A 16570-nucleotide genomic window follows, 5' to 3' on the forward strand; every position below is an offset into this window, starting at 1 on the left:
GAAGGTCTTACTTTCCCCAGATTTTCCTGATGCCTTTTGGGCTCTTTTTATTTTCTGGAGACTGTGGACCCGATTCTGTTCCAGAAGAAAGGGGTGAAAGTTCATCTGAAGTTATTGTACCATCCATATTCTCTGTCTCTCCTGAGATTAGAAACAGTAGAGAGGTTATTTTTTAAGCTACTTGTTCACAACGTACAAGATATTAATTCAGAAACTATCTGGAAGGCAATGCTTCACAGAAATTAAGCCATAACGGCTTTAAAAATGAATTCATTCACTAACAAATTCCACTATGCAGAAAGTCACAACACACATCAGTCAGACAATTTAGAACAAGTGTGAAGTCTGTGAATCACTGAGCAAAAACATGTATCCCCACTCAGCTTCATCTCTGAAAATCATTTGGATTGATACCATTTATTACAACTCGTTCAAGGAATCCTACTTTGAAAAAGGTCAAATTCTGCTCTCAAGTACACCAGTGCGTTCCCATTAACTTCAGTGGAGCAGAATTTAGCCCTTGTCTGTGGGAAGAACTGAACTTGTGTCACAGTGTTACCACTGATTTAGAAAGTTCCTTAAATAGTAATGACATCAGTCATACAGTAAATAGCATTTAGAATAATGCATGGCTGTCACCATGTGGGGGGATGGCTGGGTCAGCTGTTTAGAGACTTAGGGAAGGGAGTGAGGGGCCCAACAGACCTGTCATAGTGGCTCTGTGTTGCTTTAGCACAGTCAGTCTCATTAATGAACAGCAGCAGCTGGTCTGGGGAATGCCTTTTATATCCTGTCTGTAGCTAACAAAATAGTTTGTCCGCATTGGTAGCACTGCCCTCTGGTGGATGGATTATCAGAGCTGGCCAAGTGTGTGTTATAACAACTTCTAATTCCCTCTTCTTACAATCATGACGTCTGAGGTGATCCCAGTTTATGGATACAGCGCCAAATAATGGAGTTATGCTTGCCAAAAATTTGGGCCAGTATGACAACTGTGAAGTCCTGATTGGTCAAGAAGTGCCATAAGAACCTAAAGAAAAGTACTCTGCAGCTTCTCTCTAGTGGGATAGAATCTTCACAAATTTGTGAAATCATGAGGAACAGTATTGTACGGAAACTCACCTTCTACTACACTTGTCTAATTCTAGAGTTATTTTAATTTTCCTGGCCCTCCATCTTAGAAATACCATAAGAAAGAAATGGAAACCGGGCTCAGGTTTGTTACAATTGTTCCTTTGGGTAGGTCTACACTTACCTCCGGGTCCGGCGGTAAGCAATCGATCTTCTGGGATCGATCCCGGAAGTGCTCGCCGTCGACGCCGGTACTCCAGCTCGGCGAGAGAAGTACGCGGCATCGACGGGGGAGCCTGCCTGCCGCGTCTACACCTGCGGTAAGTTCGAACTAAGGTACTTCGAATTCAACTACGTTAATAACGTAGCTGAATTTGCATACCTTAGTTCGAAGTGGGGGGGTTAGTGTGGACCAGGCCTTTTATTCTTCCCTACATCCTTCCTAGATATCAGGGTGACTGAGCAACTTGGTTAAATATTGGTTCCAATCCCTACTGGAGGGGGTGCTTCCATGGAAAAAGGTCCCACATAGATCCAGGGATGTCTCAAATCACTTGGGTAAGACATTCAACTTGCACTACACAATCTTTCTGAACTAAGGTCACAATTCTCTCAGATTTACATAGTAGATCTTGAGTACTAGATTCCAGTCTGCCTATAGTATGCAAGGAGAAACCACATTGGCTTCAATGGGAGTTTCGGCCCAGGAAAACAATCAGACTGTAAGTTCCTTGGAGCAGGGGACTGTCCTTTTTTACTGTGTTGTACAGCACCTAGCACAATGGGGTCCTGCTCAAAGAATAGTTATCAGTGGTTTGCTGTCAAATGGGAGAGTGTATCTAGTGGTGTCTTGCAGAGGTCAGTCCTGGGTCCTGTACTATTTAATATTTTCATTAATGACTAGAATGGATAATAGTGCGTATGCTGATCAAATTTACAGATGACACCACATTGGGAGGGATTACAAACACTTGGAAAGACACTCAGAATTCAAAACAGGTTTACATAAAAGCAATTGTATTGGTGATGTTTATCAGTTTATAATTAATATTTAGTATCTTAACACTAATTTCTTAAGAGAACAGTGACAAATTGGACAATTGGTCTGAATTCAACAAGATGAAATTCAATAAAGACAAGTGCAAAGTACTTCACTTAAGAAGGAAAAATCAAATGCAAGGGGAATAATTAGGTTGGTGATAATATTGGAGGGATTTATAGTTGATCACAAATTGAATATGAGCCAACAATGTGATGAAGCTGCAGAAAAATGATAATATTCTGGAGTATAGTCACAGGAGTGTCATATGTAAGACATGGGAGGCAACTGTTCCACTCTACTTGGTACTGGTAAGGCCTTAGCTGGACTACGGTGTCCAATTCTGGGCATCATATTTTAAGAAAGATGTAGACAAATGTGAGAGAGTCCAGAAGAAACAACAAACATGATAAAAGATTTAGAAAACTTAAGGAAAGGTTAAAAACTGGGCATGTTTAGTCTTGAGAAAAGAGGATTGAGGAGGGACCTGATAGTCTTCAAATATGTTAAGGGCTGTTATAAAGAGGATGGTGATCAATTGTTCTCCATGTCCACTGAAGCTAGGACAAGAAATAAGGGTTTAATTTGCAGCAAGGGAGGCTTAAATGAGATATTAGGAAAAACTTTCTGATTATAAGGGTGCCTAAGGTCTGGAACAAGCTTCCAAGGGAGATTGTGGAATCCCCATCATTGGAGGTTTTTAAAAACAGGTCAGAGAAACGCTTATCACGGATGGTTTAGGGATACTTGGTCCTGCCACAGCACAGGGGGCTTGACTTGATGACCTCTCAAGGGCCCTTCCAGTCCTACATTTCTACGATTCTATAAGATGGGGCTTGTAGGCACAATCTCAACACAAATAATAAATAATAATAGAAGGTGATTAAGTTTTTTGCATAAAGGGCAAGTTTACATAAAATCAATTGTATTGGTGATGTTTATCGGTTTATAATTAATATTTAGTATCTTAACACTAATTTCTTAAGAGACTTTGATCTAATAAGAATAGGATTTTTCTAAAGCTCTTATCATTGGCCTCTCTCCTCCCCTCCAAGTTAATGGGAGTTTTACCAGATTTCAGTGGAAGCAGAGTAAGTCCATTGTTGTGTGCTTCTGAAAATCCCACACTAAAGGTATGTCTATACTTAAAACGCTACAGTGCACAGCTGCAGCACTATAACACTTCGCTGCTAACACTGCCTACATCAATGGGAGGGGTTCTCCTGTTGCTGTAGTTAACCCACCTCCCCAAGAGACAGTCAAAGGAAGAATTCTGCCAATGACCTAGTACTGTCTATACCGGGGGTTAGGTTGGCATAGCTATGTCTCAGGAGTGAATTTGTCACACCCCTGAATGATGTTGCTCTGCCGAAATAAGTTCCCAGTGCAGGCCAGACCTAATACTTTCTTTTGTTTCAGAATTATACTCGCCTAATTTAATTAGGACTCCCAACACACACCTGCAAGGAGCATTTTTAAAGGAGAGAAACAGAAAAGAAAGCAAGTAGGAAAATTCACAGTAGGTTACAATTGCATCTTGATTGGATACAGTACCTAATATTGGTGCACTAATACTCCTGATGCGATCTTCAGTCATTCCAAGAAGCAGAAAGCCAGATGAAGAAGCAAAGATGATGGAAAATCCAGCAAAATGAAGTTACAGAAAGCAAAGAAATAAATAACCAAGCATCAAAGGCAGGGGGAAAAAAATGACAGAAAGCAAAATTACACTGTAAATGAAGGTGGATTTGCAATGGCATGTATGAAACTTAAAAAGTTTTGCACAAATTGTCAGTTAAAACAGATGGGGATGACTTTTTTGTTTATTACTAATACTTTTTTTTTTTTACCTCTTTCCAGTCAATTGTAATGTGTTGCAAACCTACTGTACAGCTCAAAAAAAAAAAAAAAATCTCAAAAGGAGCATTGCTAAAGCTACATGGAATTCATTAGAAATGGGGGAACTGAGCTCAATAGGAAGAGAGGGGTACTCAGCACATTTGATAATCAGACCTGTTCTAGTAAAGCACTTAAGTATGTATGTAGCTTAAGCACATGCTTAAGTGATTTGATGAAACGAAGTCTTAGTTGCTTAAATATGGATTTAACAGTGAGATTTTCATAGGCACAAAGGGCATTTAGGCACCTAACCCCCTTAGAAAATGCCATGTTATATATCTAACTTTAGGCCTTAATAAACAAAATACATGCTTAAGACAGGGAGCAGTTTGAAAAGAAGCTAAATGTCTTCCTCCAAGTTCTAAATCTGATGGGTCTCTTCTCCCTCTACTAAATGCATCTTTCTCTCTTTAGTGTCAATGAGTTATATGCAGTATATACTGATAACAAAATAGACCACCAGGACTTTCTCCTGAAGCAAGTGTTTACATTCATGCTAGACAGACTGTAAACAAAGAATAAAATACAGATTTTTTTTTTTAGTTAGATGGCAAATAACTTGGGGCAAAGTCATCCGTTAAAATAACTTTGTTAACCATCTGCTTTATAACTTGTCTTTATCTTGGCCTAGCTAGATGTTTTGTTTAGCAAAAGAGGTGAGAGAGCTCAGCAGTTCCCAGGAAGGTTTTGCATTGAACAATGATCGCTTATTATTCATAGAGTCACGTGTGCGAGGGGCTTGATTAAAGTCCAAATTTTAAACAGCAGAGGTTTGTCACCCACTATAATAATCGCCCTCCCCGCCCCAATTTCTAGCCTTTTTCATTGCTTAACAAAATGATTTAGCTAACATCCAAGAAGCAAGTGACATGTGATGCCAGCACAGTTTTATCATTCAACGTAACAGAAATCAGTACACTGACCTTAGAGATATCCTTTACTTTGAATCTCGCAACTTAATGCATCATTTTGATTTTAAGTACCCTCTTAAAAAGGAACAGAAATTTCTTTCCTGAATCCTTTGAATGAAACAGCCCACTATTCTAGCTTAAAGGATTATAAAACATTTGCTATGTCAGCTGGATCTCACAAAGGAATTTGTTTATATTTATACACAATTATTAAAACACTTGCAGGGAAGTAGAAATACATACTCAGGCTCAGTACACTGTTGTCCTCATTGTCATTCATTCCAAATACATTTAGGGAAGTGGGAGTATTGTATGTTCCGTGATCTCCGTTGTGTGTGGGTCGAAGAAGCTTCCCTGGCAAGGTCTGATATTTGTTACTCTTCACATATGGTTTATTCTGTATTTTTTTTAAAAAATACAAATTATTTGTATGATATTTGTAAAAAAAAAAGGCACTGTATTCATTCAAGGGACAAGCAAAGCTATGTGAAGGTTGCAAATATTTTTTAAAACCATGGTTTTCTCCTAAGGGTGATTTAATTTAAACACAACAACAACATGTTTTTCTAGCTAAAAGGAAATTTGTAATTTTTATAAAGGATATAACACCCCCCACCCACCCTCCAAAGCTATGGTAACACAGTGGGTACCTATCTACTATGTTAAAGTGTATTGTTAAATACATTGTATTTATTCTGTCATTAGAATTTCTTTCTTTGTCCTTCTTTTCCTCCTTTCCCACTCCACAGTTTCACTGCATACTCTCTGGTCCATATTTCACTATGTTTTTCCAGTGTTATTTCCCCCCTCTTTTTTTTCTATATGCTCCCTCCGACCTGCACCCTTACTACCACACAGAGTTGTACCTTAGTGAATGTGAACCCAGAAGCATTTGAGTTTCAATCAAACTTAGGCCAAATGTAATCACCCATCTCTAGTAGCAAGGTATAAATACTGATGCAAAACAAGAAGAATATTAAATAGACACATTTTTACGAAAACCAAAGTTAGGCTAAAAAAATTTACTAAATAACTAAATATAGTTAAGATAATTTTCATATATTTAATGTAGTTTGCACTAACATTTTTTTTAAATTACTAATAGTTTTAACATAACTTTTAGAGGGAAAAGCATGGACTAACTTATATTTTAAGAGTCATTTCTGTTTAGAGTGGTTACATGAACTCCACTAACTATTCCATACAGTTTTTGCCTGTCTCATACTATAGCAGGTCCCAGTCTACACTCACACCCAGCCACAGTGCTTAGCACTCTACATAATGTCATTGAAGTCAATAGTACTATTCATTGTGGTAGGGCCTATGCCTAGTAGTAAGTGTTCACAGCATGAAGCCCTCAAAACATCAACATTCGATATATTGTACTGAAAGTGAGCGGTACAAAGCAACCATTCACCTTTCTGTTGTATAGGCTAAGCTAAGTAGAGGAAAACACTGAATTTTGTTACAGTAAACCTTGGTAAGGTCACCTATTCTGGTGGGCCAAGTTCTCTAAACAGGCATGATGGATGCATTAAAAAAACTGCATATGTGCCTGCAAAAACCTGTATTTGCGCATACATATCTCACTGTTAAGAGTCTAGTGAGACTATTTTTAAGCTGAAGTGTGGGTTTCACAGGTGTACTTGCTGTTCCCAGCTTTGAAAAGTTGTCCAGATAAAAGTGTTATTTCTCAGTAGAATATTGGTATCCCTATTTGTTCAGGGTTTCTTCCAAATGAAAGAATGAGAGGCCATCATTTAGGACTTGGTGCACATTCCAGAAGTGGGAGAAATTTAGAAATACCAATAGGATAAATTACCCTCACTGGAGAAGTGCTAAGCACCCTTTGACTTTTACTGAAGACAATGGGAGCTGTGGGTGTTCTTTGGATCAGGGCCTTACTGCTAAATGTTTATTTTGGCATTATCTGAGAGTACATGAAAGGAAAGGAATGCATGAGGATAAAGAATGCAAAACATATTTAGCCCACAGAAATACATCATGTAACCTCATGTACTAGCCCTACGTTTACTATGCATGCTCCAGGAGAAATACAATAGAAACCATGGCTTCTAAAATATACATGGGAAATGTACAATTGTACCCCAAGAGTAATGTGTAATTTACTTTACACAGCTATTATATTTCATATGCAATAATTTTATGTAACTTTGTACATAAGTATTATTTTCATGTTTTGCTGCTAAGTTTTAAATCCTTCCCCATCCCTCAAACTAGTGAGGATAAAAGGATAAAAATGAGGATCCAAACTATTGCTGTGTGTCATATTTTCTAGTCAGAGGGTCTTATTCAACTCACATTGAAATCAATGCAATTTTTACCATAGATTTCAACAAGAGTTGGATCTGGTTTGTCTAGAATAGAACATTAGATGATGACAATCTGACCTCCATCATAACACAGGACAAATAACCTCATCAACAATTTCTGGATCAAAATGAAAACTCCTGTTCAAGCTGGCTATAGCAGATCTTTTAGACAGACATCCATTCTTGACTTAAAGACAGCAAGCAATGGAGAATCCATCACATGTCTAGGTAAATTGTTCCAATGATAAATTACCCTAGATGGACTAAAGAGTGATTAAAGAACTGATTTTATTTTCCTCATTAGACTGTAGAGTTTTTCCTCCCGAGCCCTACCCACACATTTTTAAAATGTCGGTACTTTAACAATACAAAAACAATTTAAGAGACACTGAATGAGAAGTGAAAAAGTAGCCACTCCATCAATGCACAATCACAGAAGGCAAATGTTAAAGGAGTTAAGATACAGTCAATATACCTCTTGTTCTACAACAGGTTCTACTGGTTTCCCGTCTACATGCTACGGAGTTGCAGGGAGGGTAATTTCAAAATTTGTTGGAAAAAAGTAACAGACAAATGTTAGTATAAACATACATACAACACAAAAGAACAGTTTTAGTTTGATTTCTAGACAGCGATTCTATTTGAAGATATTAAGAGGTCTATTCTCTCCTCATTCAATAATGAATAGCTCATCTGTCTTTCCCCAACCACTTTACCAAAATGACCCCCATCTAGATTCTGTTGCCATCAATGGGATTTTTTGCTTTCAACTTCCACAGGAGCAGGATTCGACCTAAAGATTAAGAATTACTTCATCCAAAACTTATTTATTGCTTCCTCTGGTGTTAGATATGTCAGCTGTTTAACAGAACACAACAATACAATAATATATAATGATCTAGGATAGGAAATGAAGAATATCTTATTTAATTGAAGCTGTATGAAGAATTTAGGTAGGAACGTAATTATGCAAACAGTACTTTGGCAGGGTCAACAAGGCTAACTTCTATTTTAAAAAAGAAATGTTTTGGGATCTTTAATTGTTGCAAGTAAAAAGGACCTAAGTCTTAGACCCCATGTAAAATATTATACCTTCAGCAATACAGTACCTCTACCATTGGTCTATTACAGCCTCAATGGTAGAGTACCAACTATTAAGGCCTTGACTCAGCAAAGCAAGTAACATGTACTTAATTTTAAACACATGAAGAATCCCATCCATATTCAGCATAGCACTTAAACACATAGGTCCCACTGATTTCCTCTGAACTAGTCATATGCTTAAATTTAAGCATATGTTTCCATGCTTTGTTGGTCTCGGGCCTAAACTCACTAATGCTATTTTCTGTGTCATCTTGTTGGTTTCTCCTCCAAATACTGATCAAGCCCTACATTGCTTAGGTTGTCAGATCTGAGTAGCTCAGAGCCCAAATTAGAATACCTGCACACCTACCTTTGCATATGCATCCTGTATAGCCTTTTAAAATTAATAGCATATTCATGAGCACATCAAGGAGAAAATAGACCTTTAAATTCTACAAGGAACTAAAAACGTTAGTCCTTGATTCATTTACCATATGTATTACTACAATAAAATGAGTGCAAAATAAGTTTAAAACAAGTTTTGTTAGGTTACAGTTATATTAACAAATCAAAAGATCACAGAAAAGGTTTTAGGAAAATCTAGAAGAAATTAACCATATTTTTACTGGATATGGTTACATTAATTCAATTTTAAAATGATGTATCAATGTGCATGGATAAGTACTATTACACAAACCTAGTAAGTGTGTCATACAAAAAAAAGCAACAAAACTCAGGCAAAATTAAAGTGGCAGTGGGAGAAAACCTAAATTTAGCGAGTAAAAATATGATCCATTTGATCGTGTTGAAATAGTGAAAAATAAGACAACCTGAAATGCATTTAGCCTTGACATTAACAACACTGCTCCCCCTGTTTAAATAATGTAACAGCAACACCAGCTTCAATAATACCACTTGTATCAGAAGTCTAGCTTGGGAAGTAACAAACATATTTACAAGCAAAGAATCAAACCACAATCCTGGGCAGAAATAATACCACAGCCGCAATATTTAGCAATTTGTTTTTAAATTGTGATCTAATTAATAGTTTAAAAGGTTTGTTACCATTAAAGTCCTTGCAACTCATAGGACTTAAAGTTATTTTAAAATACATAAAACAAGTGTATGTTAATTGTGTTCATGATTAAATCCATTTTAGCCTGAGCAAAAGCATTACAATTTGCTGATAAGGTGAAATTACACAGTGAATAATACTGTATAATGTCATAAAACAGAACTGGCTAATGGTTGTCAATCAGGACCTGCTAAAAGCTTCCTGCTGTACATTTAATAGGAAAGAAGAATCAATATGCTCACGGTGTCAGATGCTGAATCTGAAGAATATACTACAAAAATCGAGCTATTTTATGAATTCAGTTAATGGTGAGGCCTGAAAAGGTCCGACTCTGAATAAAAACATCTACCTTTAAAAAGAAAAATATGAAAAAAAAAGTATATTGTTTATTTGTAGAGAAGCCCACTGCACAACTCTTGTGATCATGTGTCCTGAGTAGCCCACTGCACAACTCTTGTGATCATGTGTCCTGAAACTTAAAGGCATATTGAGATGTGCAATTCAAAAGGATATTAATTCCCATTACCATTTATACACTGGAGATACTTCACGTCAACGCATTTTCCCTTGTTTAGCTGAAAAGCTGAATATTAGGATGTGTTTGTGTGGACAAGGCAAATACTTGGTTCATACTAAGTTCAGACATGGGGGTGGGAGAGAGAAGGTTTGAACTACAGTATCATAAGCCTTTTTTACATACAGTATTGTTGTTGGTTATGTTTAGCATATGTAAACAGACAGGATATATATTATATAAATTGGCATTAATGTCTTCAGATTTCAAATTAAATGCTAAAAGTTGTAAATACTTAGGAACCAACCTTTTCCAGGGATTCACTCTGCAAGTCCTCTAGACTACTTGACATTTTTTTCTGTGGAACCCTAGAAAGTATAAAATAATGATATTGGAAAATTAAAACAACAACAACAACAATTAATGCAAAATAATGTCTGTGGAATCATATACATTCTCAAGATGATACAGAAATGGTGTGATACCACTCTGGGAATAATCTGCAATTGATAGAAATCTTTAAAACCACCAAAACTGCAAAAACTGACAAAGTCACCTGTAGATTACTGATGAACTAAGTGTTCTGTAGATTTCAGTTAATCTTGGTGATAAGTGTCTCAAGTAATATTGTTCTTACCTACTTTTGGTTCCCAAAGATTCCTCATGTGGAGAAATAAAGTTATTTGAAGGAACTGGACTGCTTCCACTGTTAATCAGAATAATATAGCTTGTTATAAGTGTTATGTGCTAAGTACACATCTTAATCAATTACATTGCTAAGTCAGCACTATAAGCATATACAACAAGCAGTGCATCCTCATCTGACCACATATTGTTAGCTTTGTACGAATAGGCAAGATTAAATGTAAATATCTGAATACGTTATTTAGACCCGGGAAAATTTACAAAACTAGGGTCTTACCTGATTTCCAGAGTTTTTTGTGGCAGTAAAGACTCCATAATTGGTGACAATTCTCCTGGAAGTACCTGTGTAAAATATGAGTCCCAGTTTGTGATTTTAGTCCATGTGTGTTTGAATCTCAAAACTAACCCACCAAACACACACATATGTACAAATAAATTCACCTAGAGCCAAATTCTGCCCTGAGTTGTTCTCTTGCAACCATAGTGAGATCAATCGTGTAGACCATCTCTGATATGGTGGAGCTTAAAGAAGAATTTACTCCTAAACAATATATTTGTTAAATACCTCGGGTTTGAGTAATTCTGCTTGGGGCTTATTCATGAGATTCCACTTCTTCAAACTTGCCTCAAATTCCTCCTCACTGCTACCAGACAGAATTCTCTCTGAAGAGCCTGGAAGAGTTAAAGAATAGAAGTACTTTAACAGACTAACTGGCTAAATGAACATTTGATGGGTTCCTATATATTCTTTCTGCTTAAAAAAGCAACTGTCCTATATAGTATTTTTAAGTGAGATTTTAAAATAGAGCACTATATCTATATGTAAATAAAACAAACTGAATATTATTTTTTTTGTCACTGCACATGCTACATTTCTCTTACTAAAAGGCACATGCGTTAGAATAAGCATTCTCTATCACAATCCAGTTTCTCATGCTTCATTCCAAAGTGAAGTTATAAGCTGGCATTTATTCATAGTCATAGATTCTAGGGCTGGAAGGGACCTCGAGAGGTCATCGAGTCCAGTCCCCTGCCCTCATGGCAGGACCAAATACTGTCCACACCATCCCTGATAGACATTTATCTAACCTACTCTTAAATATCTCCAGAGATGGAGATTCCACAACCTCCCTACGCAGTTTATTCCAGTGTTTAACCACCCTGACAGTTAGGAACTTTTTCCTAATGTCCAACCTAGACCTCCCTTGCTGCAGTTTAAGCCCATTGCTTCTTGTTCTATCCTTAGAGGCTAAGATGAACAAGTTTTCTCACTCCTCCTTATGACACCCTTTTAGATACCTGAAAACTGCTATCATGTCCCCTCTCAGTCTTCTCTTTTCCAAGCAAAACAAACCCAATTCTTTCAGCCTTCCTTCATAGGTCATGTTCTCTAGACCTTTAATCATTCTTGTTGCTCTTCTCTGTACCCTCTCCAATTTCTCCACATCTTTCTTGAAATGTGGTGCCCAGAACTGGACACAATATTCCAGTTGAGGCCTAACCAGCACAGAGTAGAGCGGAAGAATGACTTCTCGTGTCTTGCTCACAACACACCTGTTAATGCATCCCAGAATCACGTTTGCTTTTTTTTGCAACAGCATCACACTGTTGACTCATATTTACCTTGTGGTTCACTATAACCCCTAGATCCCTTTCTGCCGTACTCCTTCCTAGACAGTCTCTTCCCATTCTGTATGTGTGAAACTGATTGTTCCTTCCTAAGTGGAGCACTTTGCATTTGTCTTTATTAAACTTCATCCTGTTTACCTCAGACTATTTCTCCAATTTGTCCAGATCATTTTGAATTATGACCCTATCCTCCAAAGCAGTTGCAATCCCTCCCAGTATGGTATCATCTGTAAACTTAATAAGCATACTTTCTATGCCAATATCTAAGTCGTTGATGAAGATATTGAACAGAGTCGATCCCAAAACAGACCCCTGCGGAACTTCACTTGTTATATCTTTCCAGCAGGATTGGGAACCATTAATGACTACTCTCTGAGTACGGTTATCCAGCCAGTCATAACACCCACCTTACAGTAGCCCCATCTAAGTTGTATTTGCCTAGTTTATTGATAAGAACATCATGCGAGACTGTATCAAATGCCTTACTAAAGTCTAGGTATACCACATCCACCGCTTCTCCCTTATCCACAAGATTCGTTATCCTATCAAAGAAAGCTATCAGATTGGTTTGACATGATTTGTTCTTTACAAATCCATGCTGGCTATTCCCTATCACCTTACCACCTTCCAAGTGTTTGCAGATGATTTCCTTAATTACTTGCTCCATTATCTTCCCTGGCACAGAAGTTAAACTAACTGGTCTGTAGTTTCCTGGGTTGTTTTTATTTCCCTTTTTATAGACGGGCACTATATTTGCCCTTTTCCAGTCTTCTGGAATCTCTCCTGTCTCCCATGATTTTCCAAAGAGAATAGTTATTTTTTTAAATTTAAATTAATTTATTTAAATACAGAAATGTACCCTGAAATTCTGGTACTCACAATCCAGTGTCATTTTATCCTGACACAGAATATCAGTAATGACGATCAATAATGATTCACATCAACAGAACACCTCTCGTTAAATTCTCTATTTTCCAGCTCATCAATCTACAGAGTACTTTTTTTTTTTTTTTAAACCACAGCAGTTGCTGGATCACTGATCCCCCAGGGACAGTTCCTCCACCCTAATCTGAAGATGCTGCACAGAACTAACATTTCCAGCTTTCATTTGACTTTAGTGACAGAGTACTTAAGCTAATTCACAATGAAATAAATCCATGTCACATGTCAAAGCAGCCTTTAACTCTGACACAGAAGCCTGCAGGGTAGATGTATGCAATTGGAAGGTAAATCTGAAACAGAGGCTGAAGTGGAAAAAGAGACACTTTTCTTTCTGAATTATGTTCTCTTCTAGGCCTTTGAGTAGAGCAAGGTTTCCTTTGAGATTTAACCTGTTATAACAGCTAATTTCAATAAATTTTCAATAAAATTGCTGCAGAAATATAGAAAGGATCAAATTACAGCCAAGTCTTAACTTGGAACTTGTTCAAAGAGTGTCTGAACAGATCTTGTGCATGTGTGTGCCTTTACAAAGACTGATAAATGGAATAATATTGAAACAGAATGTGCAGTCCTTTAAAATTTCCCACCATGAAAGCTGTTCTCTCAAGGCCATTCTAGGAATGAAGTGAAGTACTCAAAAGGCATTGTTATTGTTGATAACAGTATAATCTCAGATGTACAATCAGTAATTTACAGCAAGACATGTAGTACATTTTTAGGTTTCTCTGCCATAAACATGCGAGTCTGAGGATAATGTTAAGTGATGTGAATTGTACCCAGCTGATATGAACTGTATCTTCATTTCACTATCTTTTACTAGCTGATCTATACAACCTATGATCACTAACAGATATAAAAGAAACTCTTCAACTATCCTGTTCAAAGAAAAGGATTTATACTTATTAGTGGATGTGAGGCATACTTGGAGGATAAAATAGAAGTTACACAGCTATGTGTAACTGTTTGTAATGTTTTTTCTTTTGCCTTAACATGAGCTACTTATGTATTTTGCAAGATCTCTCTCTGAATATGCTTTGAAGCTCTTCCCCATATAAACAGCCCAGATTTTTCTCAGAAAAAACCCAGCCACCACCAAATGCCCCCCAACACAACTAAAACCAACTCTAAACACCAACACAAACCCTAGGACAGCTCCAATCTTAAGATCTTCCTCTGAAATCTCTTTTCAGTTCTTTGGTGGTACTTCTTCAGATAATAAAGGTTTCTCTGGAGCAAACAACCAAATGCAGTACATTATAATGTACCAGACTTTTTTGAAAATAAATAGGAGCTATGAAAACTTGTGTTCACTTGAGACACAATTCTGAATTCTGGAGAAAACAAGGATATCTGGTCAATTTATTTTTCACATTATTCTATACTTAATGATTTTAAAGACTTTCTCCAAATGTTTTGTATTTAATTATAGAAAATTGGATCACTGCAAAAGGACTCATAAGAGTTTCATTATGTCTCTGGAAAGTGTTATAATTATGTAAAACAAAATACTGCTTAACAACAGCAGACCCTATTCAGCTAATGAAAATGCATGACAGGTCAGAAAGTGTTCAGCTTTTCTTTTGTCTTTCACGTCTGCTGAAAAAGAAGACTACTCTGGCTGCTATGCTGACTGACCTGCTCTTCAGATGTCACAATGTGGTGTTAACAAGAAGTAAAGGAATAATAGTATAGGCAAACTCATTGGCGACCATATTACGGCTCATATGAGACCTTCCAAACCCAACCTAACACCATAGATGCTGGAACTAGGGGTGCTGCCACATCCCCTTGCTTGAAATGGTTTCCATCATATACAGGGTTTACAGTTTGGTACAATGGCTGTCAGCACCTGCACTATAAAAACTGCTCCAGCGCCCCTGCCTAATGCAGTGAAAACGCCAAGCTAGGTGTTTAGTAACATTTCAAATGGTGGTAATGGTACTAACTTAGGGTCTGACCCACAGCTTATGGAGTCAACTGAAGATTCCCATTAATTTCAATGGGCTTTGGATCAGGTCCTTAAAATGTGCATTTTGTGATGCATTTTTTTAAAAAGAGAAATTCCTTTGCATATGCTTGGTCTTACCTTCATGGCTCTGCTATTCTAAATGCAGACAGGATGGATGATATTTCCTAGGCTTGTCTAATCAGATGGGCTAGTATTTCATGGTGGATAAATCTGTTTACTAAAATTTCAATTATCCCTCATTTACCAGACTGAGGTGGTTTGATCATAATCACCTACGGAAAACTATTGCCAGCTATATTAAGCCTTGCTGCTGCCACAAGGATAGACTATTTCCTGGTTTATTTGGACTAGTGTGCATTATTACCTTGTTAGGTTCAGAAGACAGCCAGCAAACCTGCTGTTGTTGACTGAGCCCTTGTGATGTGAAGTGGAAGTTTATTTGGTGTTGCCACAAAGCATGGCTTCCTATGGGCACATCCTTAACTGTTGTAAATTATCATAGCTTTATTGACGTCAGTGGAACTATGATAATAGAGGTAATCTAAAAGTGAGACTACCCTAAAACACCTATCCCATTCTCAACGTAAGTGATGCAATAGACAAGGATGATCCCCAAGTACATCCTAATTAATTAAGTAGTGTTTTGTAATACATTGATAAGGCTGTAGTTTTTTCTCATATCAGCATTTGCCCAAGTAGTCAGCTGTGAATATTTGTTTTGGAAGAATTTACTATACTCATTTAACAAATTATCATATGCAAAGAAAAAAAAACGGTTCTCTTAACACCGATCAGCTGCATCCAAAAATAAAGTTATTTGTAATGAACCTACTGTAAAAACACTTCTTACATCAAGGAAAACAATGACCTGTACAGAAACATTGCACCCATAATGCTAGCTTGCTGTTTGACAGATGATCATTGTTGCTGCACTTGGAGTTAAATTGATATGAAAGAAGTCTGAATAGTATTAAAAGTATAGTGTGACTTATCGTCATCTGATTAAGGTCTCCTGGAGCCATATTGCACTACTGAAATTTGTGTCTTATTATTAATTAAAGAAGAGTATAATAAAAGAATTAAAGCATCTAGTCATGCACATTGCAAACCTATGTTAACACAAGCGCTTATTGCTTTTGAGCCCTCTTCTTCTCACTTTTGTTATAACCACTGCTGGTCCTGTCTTTAGATTCTGAGCTTTACTCGGGCAGAGTTTTTTTTGTACTCTGTACAAAATGGGGTCCTAATTCTTACTGGGATTCCTAAGTGCTAGTATAAAAACAAACAATAAATCTGATTGACTGAGAAGCTCTCTCGTATAAAGGAATCTTAATGACACCATTTAGAGCAACACAGAATTTCAGAATTACATTCCAACCTGCTATTGAATGATGTAAAACAAACTTTTAGGTTAAGACTTTCAAAACTGACTAAGGGATTCAGCCATACAAGTCTATATG

General features: G+C 37.0%; 1 protein-coding gene across 50 annotated transcripts in view; it reads right to left on the bottom strand.

Annotated features, from left to right (window-relative positions):
* Nucleotides 1–16570, bottom strand: part of PPFIBP2 (PPFIA binding protein 2) — a 193839-nt gene that overhangs the window by 22479 nt on the left and 154790 nt on the right. For 17 of the 50 annotated variants that reach the window (XM_065594918.1, XM_065594908.1, XM_065594912.1 and 14 more), the window contains 8 exons: nucleotides 11136–11242; nucleotides 10848–10912; nucleotides 10563–10631; nucleotides 10233–10293; nucleotides 7729–7770; nucleotides 5163–5317; nucleotides 3665–3708; nucleotides 12–141 (listed from right to left, as the gene is read on the bottom strand). In XM_065594918.1, coding sequence (XP_065450990.1) covers nucleotides 12–141; nucleotides 3665–3708; nucleotides 5163–5317; nucleotides 7729–7770; nucleotides 10233–10293; nucleotides 10563–10631; nucleotides 10848–10912; nucleotides 11136–11242 — 673 coding nt within the window. The remainder of the gene's footprint in view (nucleotides 1–11; nucleotides 142–3664; nucleotides 3709–5162; nucleotides 5318–7728; nucleotides 7771–10232; nucleotides 10294–10562; nucleotides 10632–10847; nucleotides 10913–11135; nucleotides 11243–16570) is intronic. The other 33 variants (XM_065594924.1, XM_065594910.1, XM_042860174.2 and 30 more) reach the window with 8 other exon arrangements.

This window comes from Chrysemys picta, chromosome 4 (genome assembly GCF_011386835.1).
Source record: "Chrysemys picta bellii isolate R12L10 chromosome 4, ASM1138683v2, whole genome shotgun sequence".
NCBI lineage: Eukaryota > Metazoa > Chordata > Testudines > Emydidae > Chrysemys > Chrysemys picta.